A 21771-nucleotide genomic window follows, 5' to 3' on the forward strand; every position below is an offset into this window, starting at 1 on the left:
AAAACTGCTCCTGTTCTTACAAAAACGTCACCACAAAAGGATGGTGGAAAATTAAAACCTCAAGGATTTCATTAGACATTCTAAGGTTTAATTCAGTGGACTGACATTATCATCAGCTAATCAGCTGCTTCTGCCAAGTCCCCTCCCTATAGGGTTGGTAGCGTTTTTTTTTTTTTTTTTTAAGATTTTATTTATTATTTGGCAGAGAGAGAGCACAAGAAGTGAGGGAGCAGAGGAAAAGTCTGAGAGAGAAGCAGGGAGCCCAATTTGGGGCTGGATCCCAAGACCCTGAGATCATGACCTGAGCCAAAGGCAAAGGCTTAACCAACTGAGCCACCCAGGCCTGCCGGTTTTTCTTTTTTAAAATTGAAGAGCACTTAATTCTTTAAGGAAATTGGATTTTTTTGAGACAATTTTCTCAGATCAATCAGCAACTACTCTTTCCCCTACTTGGCATGTGTATGGTTGGAGCTATAAAGGGGTGCTATCTGATGTAACCTTGAATTACCCTTATTCTCTGCAGCCCACCCCCACTGACAACTGTGGTGGAACAAACTGGATGTCAAAGGAGGCTGCAAGGTCCCTGACGGAGAGACCTTCTAGACCAGTGCCTTCACCCAGGATCTGCTATCAACCCCAATTCTCTCAGCCAGGGTTCTTTTCCCATTCCACGCAGTTTCATTTTTCCTCAGTTCCTTGGTGTAATCCATTCTCTTTGGTTTCTCTGCCTCCCTACCCCCAATCATCTGGACCCAATTTACAAACCCCAAACTGCCCCAAAATTTATGCAGGGCCTTTTCTGGGAGCGTCTGGAAGGGAAGTGTAAACCAGACAAGACAGAGGCCAGGAGCAGAAGATCTGCTTTAATCTGAGAGGTCGGTCACAACTACCAACCCCGCGGATGGTGGAGCACCGACGCAGGCCTTGCTCAGCGGCCAAGGGAAAGCCCTTCAGGTGGGAGCTGGCCGGCAAGGCAAGAAGGGCAGAGGGATGAACGCAGAGGTTGCGGGCCGGCCAGGAGGTGCACTGCCTCACCCACCCTCTCCTGGTGGCTCTGGACCCGCGGGGGCCCGAAGCTCTTGCCACCATTCCACCGACCCGGATCAGCAGGAAGATGCGCGCGGTCCCGCAGGATCCGCTACGCCCGGAGCCCGGCTTTCCGACTGGGTCCACGCTGAAGGGCTTTTATTGACAAATGTGGCGGGAAACGTGCCTGGGAAGTCGGTGCGACGCGCGTGAGTCGCCCTGGGGAAGTTAAGCGGAATTGCCTGAGCTCTTCCGCGACCCGGACTTCCCCGGTCGCCGGCACTTGGCCCCAAGCACGGGATTGCGAGCTTTCCTCCCCAAATTCGTGGGGCTTCGGGCGCGTGAGGAGGTGCGTCTTCCACCGCCGGGAAGCCCAGCTGCCCGGGCTCCCAGGGGTCAGAGCAGAGAGCGCGCGAGCCCCAGCCACTGTCGGCTGCACGCGTCTGGGAAGCACATGTGCACACAAACACTGCCACAAGGCGGTCTCTCTTCGCGCCCCGCCTCCCTCCGCCTGCCCTCAGCGGGCATGGTCAGTTCTACCCGCGACCCTCACCTACTCTCCCGAGGGGCAGATCCGGGGCAGAGAATGACCGGAGCCGCCCCAGGGGCCTGAAGCCGCCCCAGGGGCCTGGACCCTCCCGCCCCAGGGGCCTGAAGCAAACTTCCATAACCCACTGACCTCTTCCAGGGGGAGGAGGGCTGCCAGCCAAGGCATGCACCCCCCCTCCAGGCTCTTTTCCCAGTAAGGGAGTGAGCAGGAGCAAATACAGCGCCCAAAGTGGCGGTGGGGTGCCAGTCAGGGCCTGCGCGAGCACTCTGCGGGAGGAGCAGCCCCGCCCCCGCGTCCAGCCCCTTCCCCAGTGACAGGCCAATGAAGCAGGACGCAGCCTCGGCCCCAGATGGGCAGCACGTGTGTTGGCCTCCTAACGACAAGAGGCGATTGCCTCTGAGTCTAGCCGCGTCCCGATGCTCGAGGTTTTGCGGGTACCCTCTCCTCCAGCCCAGCAACCCTGCCCCACGTCTGTGCCCCGCGGTCCAGGCTGCGCGCACAGAGCCCAGAGGACCGCCGGCGCCCGGGCTGTCCCCAGGCTGGACGCCTGAAGAAGCACCACCGGGAAGCAGAACCTGAGCCAGGGCCCTGAGAAAGGAGAAGGGAGGGAGAGCGCGAGGGCGGCGGGAGCTGGAGCTCCAGCCGGCGTCTGAGCTCAGGTCGGGAGTCGCGGGAATCGTGGCCGCAGGCACCGGGACGCGCGCCAGCGAGCTTTCCCTCCCCAGCCTCAGGACCTCTTTAGCATAAACTTTTTGAGAGATCCGCTGGCAGGAGGCTTCCTTTCAAACACCATATTTTACAAATTGAGGAGACAAGAGGAGGATGCCACGGCTGCTCTCTGGATCCCAACTTCAAAAAGTGCCAAGGAGCACAGACCTCCAACCCGCCCAGCCGGTCCCGAGGCTGGGGAGAGGGGTGGGTCTAACCCTAGCCTCCCGGGGAAGTGAGCTACTTACGTTTTTGCCGTGTGGGAGACCTTTCCACGCCTTGTCCTGTGGGCTCCTAAATGCATTTGTATGCATTTGTCCCTGCAGCGAAGCGCTAACGGAAAACAGAAGGCAACTCCGAACTGCTAAGGGTGCAGGTACTGGCCATGAAAAAGGGAAAAAAAAATCACATGAAAACGATGCTCCAAAACTGCAACAACAACAAAAAGGGAGGAGGGAAATAGGAAGAGGAAAGAAATAGCACCCAAAGGGTAGATCAATCAGCTAGGCTTAGCTCCCTAGCTCGGTAACGGACGAGCCCGGGGGGGGGGGGAGCGCTCCCCTGGGAGGGCGGGCGAGGAGCAAGACCTCACTGGCAGGCGGCGGGGCGCCGGCGGCAGCTGGAACTCCGCCGCGAGTGCAGCCCTTGAGTTCACTTGCGGTTCAAAGGCGACTCTGTGACTCCAGTGGAGTGCTTTGGGCCTGGGAGGAGAGAAGGGCTGGGGGAGGGAAGGAGATGAAGGGGGTGTGTGGGGGGAAGTCCTTGGAAACAACCCGCGCCGGAACATTTGTCAGACAAGCACACACACCCACTTCGGAAATCTAGTCGGTGCAAGGGGGCCGGTGGCAACTGCAGGCGCTCAGCGTTGACTGCCGCCGGCTGCTTCCCCTGGAAGAAGAGGAGCCCAGCAACTCCCGCCGGTGTTAAATTTCACCGCTCACTGACTTGCAATGACATCACCAAACACAGTGCACACCTCCCCCTCCGCCCCGCAACCTACCCCCAACCCGCGCGGGGCTCCAGCGCCCGGGTCCGCAAAGCCCCTGGGCCCGCCGCGCCTGGGGAACGCCGGCAGCCGCCCGGGCAACGCCCGCACGCTCTTGCTTCCCACGCCACACTCCTTGTCTTCCCCGAAACTCGTAGGTGACTAGTATCCTTCCTTCGTCCCTTTTTCGTCAGCCCCCAATATGATGTTTTCCTCTTGCATGTCTCCCATCCCCAATCTTTTTGTCTGTACTCTTCACGCACGCCCGTCTGAAATCCTACTCAGCGGAGCCCTTCATTCTCGACCTTCTTGCATTTTTTTGCAGTGATTCTTGTGGCCCACCTAAGTCATATTATAAACGGACTGCGACGGTTCTCATTTCTACCTTTCCTTCCTTCGCTCTGGCCTTTCAGTCTGCCGTTGTACTATTTTGCTGCTGATTTTTCTCTCCTGTAATCCACTTTTCTGCTTTCTGCCCTTCCCTAGTTTATAAACATGGATTAATGATCTGCATTTATGCATCTAGAACATGCTAACAGACCATGGTCTTTCCAATCTGAATACCTTCTCCAATTTTTGTAACAAATTTCTTTTTTGACATAAGCCTCCATGCCCGCACAGCCTTTCACAGCCTGACAAGTCCACCTTCCAAGTTTTGGGGGGTAAAAAAAAATTAACCTTCTGATTTTATCTTTATTAATAAGACTGGAAATTCCAGGAGGCCAGGGATCTGTTATCTTGCTCATTGCTGTATTTCCAGCACCTAAAATACTACTTAGCATGTCCGTTTAACCAATCACTGTTGTATACCATCGAATATCATTTCTCTAACAAGTTTTCCTGGCCTATTCTGTGTGCCCTCCATACCTAATGATCCCTCCACATGCTGAAAAGCACCCTACAGTACACACACATTATAAAAGTTAAAGCAACCATATTGATGAATAGAAATGATTGATGCAACCTTTAGAATTTTAGGAATTATTTCAAAAAATTTGGGGGATATCCCCCCCCAGGAATATAGAACTTAATTCACCTTCCTTTCCATCAATTTTTCAACTTTTTATTTTGAAATGGTTTTGAAATAGATTTACATAGAAGTCACAAAAATAATAGAGAGTTCCTGTAAACTCTTCATTGACTTCCTCTAATACTGATATCTTACATAACAGCAATACAATGATCAAAACCAGGAAGTTAACACTGATACAATACCATTAACTAATCTATAGCTCTTATTCAAATTGTGCCAGTTTTCTAAAATATCCTTTGTCTGGTCTACTATTTAATTCAGGATCTTATACTGTTTAGTTACTTAATTAACAGAGAGATTGAGCTGTTAGATCTCCTCAGTTTCCTCCCTTCTGTGGGAGTTCCTGTCTTCTTTTGTCTTTCATGACTTAGACCCTTTTGAAGAGCACAGGTTAGTTATTTGGTTGAAGGTCTGTCTCTCAATTTGGATTTGTGTGATGTGTTCTCATGATTAGGTTCAGGTTATGTATTTTTGACAAACACTATTGAAGTGAGGTTGTCTCTTAGGGCGTAATATTGGGTATATATAATGTTGATATATCTTATTACTAGTAATGTTATCTTTGATCACTTAGTCAAGGTGCTACCTGCCAGATCTAACCACTGTAAAATCCTTCCCACCTCTTGATTTTTGTAACAAATAGCTACAGCTTTCTGGAATTCTTCTAGAAATCCAGGGCTGAGGGAAGATAATTATTTTAAATAGCCTTAAACTACAGTTTTTCTATTTTTGGATTACTAGTCAACTAAAGAAAGACAGGTGGAAAGAATAGGTAAGAATTAAGCAGTAACTCACCTAATCTTTCTCTCCATTTTCCCATCAAATTATTAAGGATTAAAAACATTTTTTCTATTGAGTGTGAATATTTGAATGCTATATGAAATTGAATTATTATTAAAATGTATCTTGGGTTCTTTGACTATAAGAAGAGAACGGTTGTTCATTATAGTTAATAGAGCGCTTATCATCCAGAAGATTCCAAAGTGTACACATAGCCTCAAATAGAGTGTATTTGTTTGTGGGAGCAGAGGCATTTGCCTAGTAAAAAATAAATAATGTAAGGTTTAAGTGCCATAGAGTTTTAGGATGGTGGAGATTCACATAGCTCAAATTGATCAAGAGACCTTGGGACTTAGCTGAAAAGTAAAGAGGATTTACATAGGTGGAGCAGAGAAAGATAATGTGCTTAGAAATGGAGAACAGGAGATTCAAAACAATGGGCAAAACGAGGATATCTTAATTATATTCAGAGGGAAAGAAACAGATTCATTAGTTTGTATTAGAAGTTTGTGCAGTGGAAGAGAGATTGAGGGCAAAGTATGGAAGTCTCTAAATGCCAGGATAAGGGTTCATTCAATCATTCAGTAAATACTTAGTGTGTTACCTACTATATGCCAGGAAGTCTTCTAGGCACTGAGTTACATTGGTGAACAAAATGCATGAAAATTCCCTTCATGGAGTTTACATTCTACCATTTAAGATTTGATCTATGGGCAATAGGAAACAAATTAAAGAATTTCAAACTGATAAATGATTATGTTCCAAATTCCCATTTTAAGAAGACTGATCAGTACCAGATGCCAAGATTGAAAAGAGAGAAGGTTGGAGGATGTTAGATGTAAGTGTTGAAATATGCTAGTATTTTCAACTATGGGAGAAATGGTAGAAAACTAAATAAGGGAATCATTATTAAAAGAAATTAGGAAGGTCTGATAACTGGTCACATTGGGAAGGGAGAATGAAATTTCAAGTCTGAATGACTGGAAAATTATGCCATTGGCCAATGTCAAAGGGAAAACAACTAATTCAGTTTTAGACATATTTAGCTTGATATCTTGGTAGGAAATCTTTGGAACCATCCAAAGATCTGTTGGAGTTCAGGAGAAACTCCAGGGCTAGTTTTAGATTTCTTCATTATCTGCACAAAGTGGTATTTGAAACTTACCTATTTTCAAAGAAGTGAATGTCGAAATGAAGAACAGAGAGCCAAGGATATAAACTTAGGTTATGGGAAGTGGGGAGAAACAATGCAGAATTAAAAGAGATAGAACCAAAAGTATGCAGCATTATTAAATAATAGTATAGGAGTTCAAAAAATAATAATATAGTAAATACTTCATAATATTTACTATGCATAAATATTGTTTTAAGTATTTTTTATATATTAACTCATTTTATCCTCTTAAGTAGGTACTGTTTATCATCCTCATCATACAGAGGAGGAAATTAAAGCAGAAAAAGATTACAGTGGAACCTTGAACAACTCAGGTAATTAGAGTGAGTTACCAAGGAAGGAAGGAAGGGAGGAACGGAGGGAGGGCGGGAGGGAGGGATAGAAAATGGAAGGAACAGTGGAATTATTGACAGCATCAGTTTTATCCAGGGTCAGTCTACATGGGTTTAAATCTTGATTACCAGTTTTGTGATCTCAGGCAATTTAACTACAACTGACCTTTGAATAACATGGGTTTGAACTGTGTGGTTCCTCTTATACATGGATTTTGTTCAGTACAATACAGTACTGTAAATGTACTTTGTCTTCCTAGGATTTTCTTAACATTTTCTTTTCTCTAGCTTACTTTATCATAAGAATATGGTACATGAGTTGCTTTTTTACAATTATGGATTCCTGAATCTTATGCCTAGAGATTCTGATTGAGCATGTCTGAGGTGGGACTCAGGAATCTGCATTTTTAACAAGCAATTGTTAAAAGTACTACAAGTAATTGTGATACAGATAGACTAGTGATATGTTAACTTGTCAACCCATTCTTGACTTAGTTATTAAACACAATGCTGACTGCCTGTGAAATGTCTTAATAAGTATTCTTGTTCATATGTACCTGAGCAGAATCACTGTGGCTTAATCAAAATTCCATGCTTAAATATTTATGGAATGAATGAATAATTAAAAGAGTGTCATGCCTACTGTATATCAGGCAATGTCCTAAGACCTGGGGTTATGAAGATAACTCTTTAAGGAGTTTATTACCTGCCAGGAACAGACTCTAATAAGAAAAATGAGCTGGTATAGATGATAGAAGTAAGAATAACCAACTGGTGACATAGGGCAGGAGATAATACATTATTCTGTTGAGAGAGAGTGGGAGGGAGCATGTGAAGCTTGGGTCTTTAAAAACGAATACGTGTTTGCCAAGGAGACATGAAAATTCAAGCCAATCTCCATGGAGGTGGCAGCATAGGCAACAGCCTAGAAGTATAAAAGGTCCTAGCATCATGATTAGGGACCTGCAGTTGGAATGACTATAATATAGAGATGAGGATGGAAAGATCGTGGAGTGTCTTCATTGACATTTGAGAGATATGTGTTTAAACTTTACTCACTTTAAAATATGGGTCCTGGAAATTAAGATTTCATTTTGTGTTTAGTACATAATGCACCTAAGTTAGAGACACAGAGTTTGTTAAAGTACAAGGGATACTTACTCTGGCTATGGTAATTAGGTGGGGACCCCAGGCCAATAGCTGGAAGTGTTCTTTCACTGGGGCCTTTGAGAAGATGACAAAAAATTCATAAAAATGACTTAATATTCACTTTGGGAAGAGAACTATATACACTTGTCAAATAGCTAACTAAAGCAGGTATATATATTGCAAATGATAAAATATTTCAGTCCCTCCTCACTAGAGAAACTGATGAAAATTCTTAGCTTGGATGGTGAGGAATTTTTTTCAGTTCTGATCCAATGTGAATTTCCTGTCTTTTATTACACAAACTTTTTTGATATTCTTTGCTGCCACTATTTCCTTCCCAAGTCTGTTTATGCTACGATCTTTCTTCTTTTCTTCTGTTCCTTTATTCTCAGTGTCATGAACTAACTCAAATCTGCTTCTAAAACAGTTGGCAGAATGATGTTCCTTTCTTAGTTTGCTGATCCACGAGCTAGTGAGCTTTCCAAAATGTGTTCTTCTTCCATGTGGATGCCCATGTTGTGGGCATGTAGTGCTGGAAGGGTGTTTTATTCTGACTCTACTGGGAAATGTAAACTGAGAAGTTTATTGGGACTAGACCTGAAAACCCAGACAGAAACACACCAGACAGTCTTGACACATTTTGCATATTACAAAGAGTCCACCATCACAATCCCACCCAACCACATTCCCTTTGAGCAGGATCAGTTTGATCAATTCCCACATACTAGAGTCTAGCTTACCTGTTCAAATAAAACCTGGAAGTACCAAGAACTAAGCTAAGCCCACTATCTATTAATTACTTGCTTCTGCCATCCCACTTGCCTGTTTCTCATTCCTTCTGTGCCATGTCTTACTGTTCTTTCCATTTAGCACAGATTCTGTATTATTCATTTGTGAAGTGAACTAGATGGAGGCCACCAGTTGATTTGAAGGCAACTCACTTTTCTCTGGCAAGGAACCTTAATCAGTTTTAAGGTCCTAACCAATGGACTAGGATAATCTGAGTCCAAATACCAGACAAGATAAAATAAAAGGGACACATATGTTCAGTATGTCCCACTAAGTGCTCTGATATTTTATTTTGGTCTGTCAATCAAACAAGTGTCTGTGTGTTGTGTGTTAAAGTTTGAATGAAAGTAAAATATAGCTACAGGGATGTTCATTACAATGGGCATCATGCCTATGAAGCAAAGTCTTACAGCGACACCATTCATATCACTGAAGTTCATGATCTGTGAGCATTTCCATTTTAAACTCCTTCTGAATGAATTCCAAAAGCTACAGTATTACCAGAGGGCCCATTAATTTTCAAATGTATATTTAAAGTTAATTAAAACTGGTACTTTAGAGTATGTCTTTGAAACCTTAAAGATTTCTCCCCTGACTCTCTCTTCCCATTAAAAATTAATTGCTACAAACAATGTGCTCCTGATACCAGATGTGGTAGCAAGGTGGAGACAGGAGACAGACTGACTGAGGGAGAATTCTCTATAGGGATATATATTTTCTAAACTTTTTAGTGTATCTCTACCCAAATTCCTTTATGGGACTGTTATAATGGAGTTATTTTATGGGAATAATAGGTATTTCAGTAGTGAAAGGAATTTCTACTCAGATTTACTTCTCCTGAATCTCCCCTGGCAATTTCCCTCATTTTTCATAGTACAAAATTCTAGTCTAAAAGCTGGTGGAAAAAAAAAGCTTAATGTTAACAACTTTTAATTAGAATGTGAGATTCTAGATGTACATAAATAAAATAATTTTTAAATAACAGTTTAAAGCTATGTTAGCAGGTAATTATGGTACATAGAATCATAATAGCACACCAAATGGCATTTCCTAATATTAAATTTTTTATCAAGAAACATATCATTGGGGATGCCTGGCTGGCTCAGTTAGTAGAGCATCTGACTCTTGATCTCAGGCTTGAGAGTTCAAGCCCCACGTTGGGCATGGATCCTACTTAAGAGAAAAAGAAGAAAGAGAGAAAGAGAGAAAGAAAGAAAGAGAGAGAGAGAAAAAGAAGGAAAGGAAAGGAAAGGAAAGTAAAGAAAAAGAAAGAAAGAAAGAAAGAAAGAAAGAAAGAAAGAAAGAAAGAAAGAAAGAAAGAAAGAAAGAAAAAGAAAGAAAGAAAGAAAGAAGAGAGAGAGAGAAAGAAAGAAAGGAAGGAAGAAAAGAAAAGAGAAAAGGAAAGGAAAAAGGGAAGGGAAGGAAAGAAAAAAGAAAAGAAAACAAAAGAAATATATGTCAATATAAAATTTAGAGAAGAATAAAACACAGTACCATATAGGAAATATGACAATATTAGTACCTTTAAGCCTTTGCGTACTTCACTCCCGGCATCTAGTCCCACCCTTACCCCAGTCACATCTTGTAACATTTTAGAAAATATTTTAAAAGAAGGCTTAGGCTGAAACAATTTTGTTTTCAAGTATATGAAGAATTACTATTTACTCAGTGGCTTTTGTGAAAGATTATGCTAGGGGTTATATTTTTTTCCCCACTGACAATAAATCCTTTGGTTTTTAGCTTCAGACACTTCTACATTTGTCCAGTCTGTCCATGACTCCATCTATGAGACTCATCTAGATCTTTGGTTGGAAAGGGCTCTCCCATTTCTGATCTCTCTGTGCCAGCCCTATCTGTCTATCACACTTATTTCCCAGCAGCCTTTAAAGAAGAGTGTATGATTAATAGCAGGACTCAATATATAACTACTCTTGATTCCATTGGCTCTTATCCAATAGAGAAAATGAATCCAAATGATTACATGTGACCCTCTTATGCTCTAAAATAAGATTTCCAACATATTCACACTTTTATTTATACCAAGGTCTCAAAGGTTTCAGATTGGCAAGAATTCCAAGATGAAGTTTTCTAAATTTACCCTTTGAATTGCACCTTTTAAAATTATTTATCCTGACATACAATGCTTAGGCTTTAACATTTACTATGATATAGTGCAGGTCTCCCATTTTGTTCAAGCAAACACTAGAGCTTATACTGACCATATAAACTCATCATGTAATTTTCCTTCTATTTCGTTTAGTGTTTGCACACAAATACTAAATTAAAATTCTTTCCTGTGCACCTGTTGGGAGAGACAGAGAGAGTAGAGAGACAGAGACAGACAAGACTCAAGACCCAATTTCTTTTTCTTTAAGTCTATTTACTTAGCTCACATTTCCACATTTCAATTTAGGACGTAAATTGACTAGAAGGCTTTATTTGGATAACATACAAATCATTTCTCTCCTCAGAGGAAATTTTAGTCATATTTAAAGACTCTATAACGGTTCTAAAAGTTCTTTAAATTAATAGTTAATATTGAATAAAACTAAAAGAATTGCAAAACCATCTTGATGTTTAAATTGTCTCAAAATTAGAGATTTAGGATAGTATCTGCCCATTATAATCACTCATCATTTTATTCTCAGAGAGCATTTAGTTTTTCTTCATTTACCCACCCTCATAACCACTATATCCAATGTGTGTTTTAACAAAATATCTGTAGCCTAGGACAAGAACAATATATTTTGGAATATATATTCAAGGGGAAAGTATTTAGAATTCCTTTAGTGCCAGCCCAAAAGTATGGGGCATTACTTCGGTCAAAGAAATACTAAATGTGGATAGAAAATATTTAGGAATTATAAGAAATGGAAAGAATTAGAGGATGTCTTCAAGGGTAACCATACTAATTCTAATAGAGATGGATGTTCTTCCTAAATATCTTTGGTTTAAATAAAATGCAAGGGAAATAGTGTTGGACTACAGTAGCAAAGATGATTTTTGCTCCTCAGATCAGCATTTTGTAAAAGAAGGAATATGAAAGGAAGGATTTTTAAACTTATGGCTCAGATTGCATAAAGGATTGTTTCCATTATATGAAAGTTAAGTAGCTTTTGAATGGCATGAATGAATATCTGCTTTGTGTGGAATGCTTCTTCTAAATGCATTGTGATATTAAGCACATTTATGTAAATAATGGGTGATGGTTTAAATATTATATAAACATCACCTTTGAAATGTGATACTTCTGAAAGACTCCACTGACCCTGTTACTTTTGGCTTAAGAAATCAGTGAAATCATACAGGATTTTAAGGAAATCCACAGGAATGTATAAAATCCCCCTCCTACTCTGGAAGAGAATATCAATACTTTTTCTATGTACCTATAATTCTATAGGCAGGTCTATAGCTTATAGCTGGAATAAGTCCATGTACCTTTGTATGTGATATGGTAGAGTAGGCTTAACCCAGTGTGGGATCAAATCCTAGCTTTGCCACTTAGAAGCATGGGATCTAAGGTGGATTACTTAATTTCTCTCACCTTCAGCTTTCCTGTTTGCAAAGTAAGTGTAATATACTGCTATTCATGTTCACAAGGGTGCTGTGAAGATTAAATGAAATAATCCCAAGACACCTGGGTGGCTCAGTTGGCTAAGCATCGGACTCTTGATTTCGGCTCGGGTCATGATCTCAGGGTGGTGAGATTGAGCCCCTCACCAGCTCCACACTCAGTGGGGAGTCTGCTTATGATTCTCTCTCTGTCCCTCGGCCCCTCCCCTCTCTTACTCTCTCTCGCAAATAAATAAATCTTTAAAATATAATAAAGGAAATAATCACATGTAAGTTGCCAGTCTCTGGCACATAGCACATGCTCAATAAATGTTATGGCCTCCCAACCACCCTTTGAGGTCTGTAGTTGAAGTATTGTTTATCCCAATTTTACAAATCATGAAACAGACTTGAAGACAAAGCTGCAATCACAGAGCTAATGAGTAGCAGAGTCACATTAGGAATATAGGTCTTGGGGTGCCTGTGTGGCTCAGTCGTTAAGCATCTGCCTTCGGCTCAGGTCATGATCCCAGGGTCTTGGGATCAAGCCCCACATCGGGCTCCCTGCTCCGCGGGAAGCCTGCTTCTCCCTCTCCCACTCCCCCTGCTTGTGTTCCCTCTCTCGCTGTGTCTCTCTGTCAAATAAATAAATAAAATCTTAAAAAAAAAGGAATATAGGTCTTGCTGATGATAATGATAATAATAACAGTAGTAATTCTATTTCTGATGATAACAGTAGTAACATTATATTTACTATTATTAGGTAATGACTTTCATGCTGGCCTATTGACATTTTACTTCAGTTTGCTTCTTATTTGCAACTCCTGTGAAGGTTTCACTGCAGCCAGGAAACAAAGTATCCTCTCACACAGAGAAAAGCTCTTCCCTGGGTAGTACAAGCCCGGGACAACCAGAAACAGCCCTGTTTTCACTTGGAAACAAAACAAAACAAATTTTTCCCAAGCTGAAATTACTTAAGCTATCAGTTCAAACTGAGATCCATCTGCCTCCTAACCTTTCCAAATGGTAACAATTACTGGTTTTAATGTTGATGACTTGCCACTACTCAAGACCTATATTTATATCCCTATAAATGAATGTGTATTCACAGAGCTAGTTTACATGTGAAATAAACATTCCTATGAATCCTAGAGTGTTTGCTTTAGACTCGTGGCCAGTTAGTTCACCAGGTATTAGCAGGCCAGAGTCCATGTCTGTGCATGAAAGATTTATTTCAGTAACATGGACAGCTTAATACTGGCTACTGAATCTAGTATAGTCAGGAGAGGAAAATCCTTTGCTGCCTTTATTGGTTTCAATATTCTTGAAAACCTGCGAAATCTGTGGCCATGTGTGTACAGGGTAGAATATAATATTTCTTTATAAGTGAATCAATGTTGATGCAAGATAAGGTTCCAGAGGGGTTAATTCTACCCAGTTAAAGGACTGCTCAGACGTCTGTGAATGTGTGCATGCATTGCACACACACACAAGCTGTGACCATGTGAAGCCAGTATGAGTTCACACTGATAGACTAATCTAATTTCCTTTTTGAACAGATTGCAAAACTTGGATCAAAGGAGTGAATATCAATAAGTGTGTCTGGATCTTGGCAAGGCATTTGACTAGATTTTTATGATACTCTTATGAAACCAGAAAGAAATGTGTTTTAGATGATAATAGGCCAAATAGTATACAATTACTCAAGGGATGTTAATTAATAAATAGATACAAACCACCATAAATATCTTACAGTACATTATAAGTTCTGATGTTAGCAATTTCCAAGCTGAAGTTTTCAAGTTCTTAAATGAGAACATCAAGGACATTTGAGGATGCTGGTTAAATTTGGAAACACTACTATCATTGGGATTTGAGTGGGGTGAACAACTTTCCCCAAATTGCCTCAGACTTTCCCACTTTGAGCACTCAAAATCCCAAATCCTGGGAAACCCCTCAATCCCAGGTAAACCAGTATGATGGTTAGTAATCCTAGATTTGAGCAGTGACTAGGAGTTAGAAATGACCAAGCAGCAAACAGGAAAGCACTAATTCAAGAGAGAGCCCGAGTATGTTTGAAGACTACAAGTGGTTCAGGCTTGCTGGAGCAAATAGTGGTACACAAGAACAGATAACAAGGAATCAGGTTCTGCAGAATTTTTTTAAATTGTTGTGAAATATACCCAACATAAAATTGACCATTTTAACCATTTTTAAGTATATAGTGGCTTTAGGTACATTCAGCTTGTTGTGCAACCATAACCACAGCCAATCCAGAACTTTTTTCATCTTCCCAAGCTGAATTTCCATATTCATTAAATAGTAACTCCCGTATTTCTCTTACTGCCAGCTTCTAGCAATCACCACTCTATTTTCTGTCTCTATGAATTTGTCCACTTTTAATTACCTCATATGAGTGGAATCATACAGTATTTGTCTTTTTGTGACTGGTTTATTTCATTTAACATAATGTTTTCAAGGTTCATCCATGTTGTAGCATGGTCAGAATTTCCTTCCTTTTTTAAGTCTAATATACATATATATATACCACATTTTGTTTACCTATTTATCCCTATTTATCCCATTCATTCATTGAGTGACATTTGGGTTGCTCCCATATTTTGACTATTGTGAATAATGCTACTACAAACACGGGTATACAAATATGTTTGAACCTCCATTTCAATTGTTTTGGGTACATACCTAGAAATGGGATTGCTGGATCATATGGCAATTCCATTTTTAATTTTTAAAGGAACCTCCATACTGTTTTCGGTAGCAGTGACACCATTTTACATTTCCACCAGGAGTGCACAAGAATTCCAATTTCTCCACATCCCTGCCAAAACTTACTTTTTTAAAAAAAAATAGAGTAGCCGTCCTAATGCGTGTGAAATGGTACCTTATTGTGGTTTTTCATTTTCCTAATGATTAGTGATGTTGATCATCTTTTCACATGCTTATTTGTCATTTGTATATCTTCTTTGGAGAAATGTCCATTCAAGACTTTGTCCATTCTAAAAATTGGGTTGTTAGTTTGTTTAGTTGTAGTTCTATGTTATAAATTCCCATCCTAATGAGTGTGTCCACAGGATCTTAATGCCATCAAATGCATTCAGGATTATCCTCTCACAAGATGAAATTATTTAAGAATTTTGAGCAGATAGTATCAAGAGAGTTAAATTTAGGTGGTTCACTCTGGAGAAGAAGGAAGATTGAAGGGGGGTGCCTGAAGCAGAGTAACAAAATAGAAGCTTTTATTATTATCAGTCAAAAAACAATGAAGACCTTTGGTAGGGGAGTTGAGGAGGAAGAGATATACATGAGATTTTTAACAGGACAATATCAAAAGGGCTGGATGACTGATGGGCTGTGAGTGGGAGAAATCCAAGATGAATTCCCAGTTTCTTAGGAGACTGGGTGGATGGTAACATCATTCACCAAACTCAGGAGTCAAGGGAAAAGTAAAACCAGTTTTATTTAAATTGAATATGAGGTACCTGTGAGGCAGCCAGGTGGATATGCCTAGTTGGTGGCTAAATATATTAACCTGGAGGTGAGCACAAAAAAATCTGGGCTTGAGGTAGACTTATCACTGTGTAGGTGAACCCTGAAACCATATATTGTCCAAGCACAGTGGGTGAAATAAGAAAAGCATACTGATTTCTGAGAAACACCCAAATTTATGGGCTGGGCAGAGCAAGAAAGAACAACTTCAGCTCAATATAAGAAGAATGTTCTAAAAATAAGAGTTGTCCAAAAAATGGGGGAAAAAATCCTTTTGCTGAAAGTAGTTCCCAGCCACTGGGACTATTGTCAGAAGCAGGACAACCACTTACCTGGATGTCACAGGAAGGATTCATTCCCTGGTAAGGATTTGGTTTCTATTTAAGAATATACTTTTTTAAAAAGATTTTATTTAATTGAGAGAAGGGAGAGCGCACGAGTTGGGGGGAGAGGAAAAGGGTCAAGCAGACTCCCTGCTGAGTGAGGAGCCCGATGTGGGGCTTGATCCCAGGATCCAGGGATCATGACCTGAGCTGAAGACATGCATTTAACCTACAAGAATATACTTTTAATGACTAAAAAAACTTACCGTTTCATCAGAAAACAAGGTGAATTAACAAAACCCTAGGAGATCTTTACTTGTTTAATACTTGAAGTTTCTAGGACTGATTGAAAAAGAATACATGAGGCTTTTTTAGTCTTCTAAATTAAGGGCTAGGCATATCCCACTCAGAAACTGCTGCAAATATTTTCAAAATATAAGCCAAAATAATAACTGATTCTCTTATAAATAATGCTTGCTGAAAGACTCAGACTTACTGGCCAAAAGTCTTTAGTTCCAGTAAGATGAGTAAAAGAACTTGCCAGCTCTTCTGAAGACAGCTCCCCCTGTGGCAAAAGAAGTCTGTGTGTTCAATTTTTTTTCCAGTTATTAATTATGAATATGGGGGACATAATGAATAAAGGAAATATGAATAAGAACATAAAGCAGAATTACTCTTGTTCTCTGTCCCAAATCATGAGGATTACAAAATCCCGGGGAAATGGAAAGCAACGGAATAAAACTTCTCCAAAGAGCCACTTGATAAATATTCCATCTTCTGGCTGGAAAGAAAGAGCAACCTTTGCCTTTCAGTCCTTTCTTTGGTTCTGTAATTCATAATGAGGCCCACCTGCCTCAGCATGCTGACTGACGGCACAGCTGCATTCTGTCAGGCAAGGTCTGCTCCCAGGATCCACCAGACCTGGATGAAGTTCAGATCACCAGTTAATGCAATCTTATTGCTGGTCTCTGAGGAATGGTAACTGGCTTTCCAAACAAATACGAACAGTCTGGGAATCATCTCTATAGTCTACACATAGGCAAAGCTATTTGGGAATGAAGGCAGTAAGTCTTTTTTTGTTTAAAAGCCTGAATTATTCTTTTTTTTTTTGTCAGTCCCTCTGCCATCCTCACTCTGAGAAAGTGAGATTTCTATAAAACCTGCACCATTCTAATATTCTTTCAAGGTCAGACAGTGATGATTTGAATCCTGCCTCTATCATTTGTTAGCTGTGTAAACTCAGCTATCTTCGCCTTGGTTTCCTTATCTGTCCAATTTGTTATAATACATACAGAGCTTATAACAGTGCAGATACATAGTACTCAACAGTGTATGCAGGATATGCAGAGTTCCTGTACCCATCGATTTAGAGAACTCATCAAATCAACTGATGTTCTTCCTGAATGGGTAAGGGAAGAGGACCAAGGATGCTTAGAAAATTAGCCTTTGGTTCAAAATTGAAATAGATTGCTTCACTTGTTGAGCTATTGGTGTAAATCACCTTTTCACATTTATTCTCCAGGGTCTAGGGTCTCCAATCTTATCCTGATGAGGAGCTATTTATGAAGTAATGCCAGCCCCCAAATCTTGCTGACCTGTGTGGGGTCCTTTGAGTTCCAGGTGATGAGAAGTTTCGAGGCAGAAGAAAACCCAATTGCTAAGAATTGATATCATCTGGCTCATTGATTCAATTTTTGAACTAAAGTACCTTTCTATTTTAAGCTATCACCATCACCATCAAATCCTAGAATTTTAGAGCTGGAAGAAACATTTTATTATTATCAAATCTAACTCCTTCAATACATATATATTACATATATATATAGAGAGAGAGAAAGAATGAGACACAGATGCTGTCCTTTGCTCAATAATTTTTTAAAAGATTATTTATTTGAGGGAGAGAGATTGAGAAAGAGCACAAGCAAGGGGAGAGGGAGAAGCAGGCTCCCAGCTGATCAGGGTGCCTGACGCAGGGCTCCAGCCCAAGACCCTAGGATCATGACCTGAGCTGAAGGCAGACGCTTAACTGACTGAGCCACTCAGGAGCCCTGCTCAATATTTTTTAATCAATTAGTGGTAAAGGACTAAAATCCACCCTTCCTGGTTCAGTTCCCTCATTCATACTTTCATCCAACAACTATGTCTTAGATTCTTCTGATGTGCAAAATATTGAGAGTAAGGAGGTCAATAAAAGCATAATCTTAGCCCTCAAAATGTTACAGTCTAGAGGAGCATTATACCAAGTAGATGGATGATTCCATTTTGACGGTAAAATATTCAGTGCTCTACTGTTGAATGGAAAGATGCCAGAAGGGCATGTTGTAGTCTGCTGAGAACATCACATCATCACTGAGGAGGACTTACTTTGTGTCAACACTGTCTAAGACTCGGGATGCAAATGTACAAAGGCACACTGCTACCTTCCAAATGTTGTAAAGATTATCACAAATACAGTAAAAACTAGCACATTCCGTGTTATGTGAGTATTGCAGACAGTAGAGTACTAAAGAGTTTAAAAGACGGAGAGCTCACCAAAGGATGGGGCCATCGGAGGAGACGAAAATGGCATTGGACTTCAAAGGAAATAACATGTTGTGTTTGGAATTTATCCCAAAAAAGTAGAAATGTGATTCTTCCTTATGTCAAACCTGATTCCTTCCCCCAATATGACAGGTGTTCTCACGACAGTCTTTTTCAGAATTTGTAAGGAAGAACTTAAATGTGATAGTCTTAGAGCATCCCTTCCTCTGCCACCTGTCTTATTTTCTCTATTCCTAGTTTATCCTCTCTCAAGGATTTTTTTTAATATTCAAATGTACTTTAGAGATTATTCACTTATTCCTTCTCATATCCCATTCTAGCTGTTCCTCCACAAATCTTTTTCCTAATCCAGGTTTTTAAGAGATATTTCAAAATAGGTTTTATTTTTCATATTAAATTTTGACATTTTTCTAACATAGTTCAACATGTGTCTTTTAAGTAAAAAGTTTCCCAAACAACAAAATTGTCACAATGTTACCATGAAATATCTTTCAACCATTCAAGTGTGAATATGTGTTTGTGAATTTTAAAGTATTAAAATTTACTAAGTGAGTGATAGGAAAACAGACTAATATCGAATGACTAGACATTATTGCCTAAACTTGGATAAACCAGGAAATTTTCCAAATCAAAGCCCAATATGAAATCATCAGCCCAATATGATTAGGAGAAAAGTGATGTAATAAAATCAACTTTTAAATATCTATATGGCATGTTGCATTTCCTAGGAATCTTCAAATGTTTGCTTAAGGATAGCCAAAGCAATTGCAATAAAAGATAACTCTTTGAAATCATATTTCTAAAAATTTATAAATTTCCCCAATTCCCTACATTATGTAAAGAAAAAGTTATTTTCCCAGGAAGGAAACTTCATTTTAAAAAACCACTCCAGTATTTCCCTTGCAAAGAAATAAGCCAGATGATTCTAACACATGGAATTTTACTTAGGGAAAATTCAGAAATAGAGGGAAACTTTAGTAACTCTTTCATACTAGCAACCACTGTGTAATTCCTAGAAGTTTTCTTCTTGATGAAGGATGATGAGATAATAATCAAAGTCTACTGCGAAACAAAATAAACAAAAAAACCTGGAAACCAGCAGCAAGTGGTTATATGGTATCCATACAATATTCTATAAAGAACCTGGACTGGCATCAAGATGCCTGGATTTGCCACTTACCAAGTAGAAGAGAACAGATTCCATAGATTTGTTCCATTTGATGTTTTTGACAAATGTATCTACCTCTGAAACCACGACCCCAAACAAGATACAGCAGGTTTCCATCACCCTACAAAGTTCCCTGATGCCCCCACTCAGTCTCCTCCCCCATCCCGGCCCCAGGCAGCTACTGATTTATTTCTACCACTATATATGTTTTATCTTTTATAGAACTTCATGTAAATAGAACCATGTAATATATACCCTCTTGTCTGACTTCTTCTGTTCAGTTGTTTTTGAGACTCATCTATGTTGTCATGTGTGTTATTCTTTCTGCTGCAGAGTATATCCCATTGTATAAATACACAATTTATTTATCCATTCCCTTGCTGATGGATATTTGGGTTGTTTCCAGCTTGGGACTATTATAAGTAAAACTGCTATGGATAATCTATCATCATACTGTTTTCTATTTGTCTCTTCAAATTATTTGTTCCTCTGTTTTTCCTTTCCTGCCTTTATTTGGGTTAATCAAATATGTTTTTAGTATTCCTCTTATTTCCTCTATTGGCTCCTTTACTATAACTTTTTGTTTTTAATTTTTAAGTGGTTGCTCCAGCACTAATAATATGCCTATTTAATTTATCAAAGGCTATTTACAGCCCAATATTTTACCACTTCACTCTTTATACCAGACTCTTCACACCTTCCATTTGCTACTCCCCATGTCACAAATATAATAATTTACAAGAATATAACTTCATTTACCTACCCTTCCTTTTACTCTTTCAAAGCTGTCAACCTCACTTTACAATGTTGTTATTTCCATTAGATGGTAAATGACTTTTATATCTACCCATTTACTTACCATTTCCAGCTCCCTCCATTCCTTACTACAGATTGGAGTTCCATATGGCATAACTTCCCTTTAGCCTGAAGAATACATTTTATCGTTTCTTATAATGCAAGTCTTTATTATAGGAGTTTTTGGAAACTATTTCTGAAATTCTTCAAAAATTGAACTGACAGGGTTTTTTTTTTTCCAGCAATTTAAAGATATTATTCCATTGTCTTCTGGCCCCCATTGCTTCTGATAAGCTAGCCATTATTTGTATCATTACTTTCCTATAATTAATGTCTCTTTCCCTTCTACTTTCCAGATTTTCTCTCTCTTTGGTTTTCACCAATTTAATGGGTTTTTATTCATTACTGCTTATTTCTTGGATATAAATCAATGTTTTTTATCAAATTTAGTAAAACTTCAGTCATTATGTCTTCAAATATGTTTTCTTCTCTATACTCAAGTCTTGGGGACTCTGTTACATGTATGTTAAACCATTTGCTATTGTTCCATGGGTCCTGAGGCACCCTTAATTTTTCGTTAATTTTTTTCTCTGTTCTTCAGATTAGAAAATACCTAAATTTTAACTCAGGGTCATTGATTTTTTTCTTCTGCCATCTATAGTTTGCTGTTAAGCTCATCTGGTGAATTTTTCATTTTATTGGAATTTTCCATTCTAGAATTTCCTTTTTTTTAAAGTTTTTTGTACTCTGCTGAGATACCCTATTTCCTCATCAAGATCATACATTCCTTACTTACTTGAAAACATTTTTGTTTCATTCTTTTTAACATTTTTATAATGGCTACTTTAAAGTCTTTATGTGCTAAAACTAATATGTGGGAATTCTGGAAGTTGGTTCATATTAACTGCTTTTTTTCTTTTTCTTTTTTAAAGATATTATTTATTTATTTGACAGAGAGAGAGAGAGAGAGAGAGAGAGAGAGACTGGGAACACAAGCAGGGGGAGTGGGAGAGGGATAAGCAGGCTTCCCGCTGAGCAGGAAGTCCGATGGGGGCTCCATCCCAGGACTCTGGGATCATGCCCTGAGCAGAAAGCAGACGCTTAACGACTGAACCACCCAGGCACCCCTAACTGCTTTTTTCTTGACTGTGAGATTTCTTTGCATGTCTAATAATTTTGTTTGCATATAAACTTTGTAGATGATTCTTTGCAGAGACACTGGATTTTGTTAGCTTATTTTAAAGAGTGTTGATTTTTTTAAAGATTTTATTTATTTATTTATTTATTTATTTGAGAGAGAGACATATAGAGCCAGCACAAGCAGAGAGGGAAGGGCAGAGGGAAAGGGTGAAGCAGGCT

At 39.8% G+C, this 21771-nt stretch overlaps 1 protein-coding gene across 1 annotated transcript in view; it reads right to left on the minus strand.

Moving 5' to 3' along the window:
• COL24A1 (collagen type XXIV alpha 1 chain) overlaps nucleotides 1–21771 on the minus strand; it is a 414236-nt gene that overhangs the window by 380765 nt on the left and 11700 nt on the right. Inside the window, exons 2-3 of the mRNA XM_027615241.2 lie at nucleotides 7750–7812; nucleotides 2533–2663 (exon numbers count right to left, since the gene is read on the minus strand). Of these exons, the coding sequence (XP_027471042.2) occupies nucleotides 2533–2588 (56 nt within the window). The 5' untranslated portion in view covers nucleotides 2589–2663; nucleotides 7750–7812. The remainder of the gene's footprint in view (nucleotides 1–2532; nucleotides 2664–7749; nucleotides 7813–21771) is intronic.

The sequence above is a fragment of the Zalophus californianus genome, chromosome 4, assembly GCF_009762305.2.
Source record: "Zalophus californianus isolate mZalCal1 chromosome 4, mZalCal1.pri.v2, whole genome shotgun sequence".
NCBI classification, from domain to species: Eukaryota; Metazoa; Chordata; class Mammalia; order Carnivora; family Otariidae; genus Zalophus; species Zalophus californianus.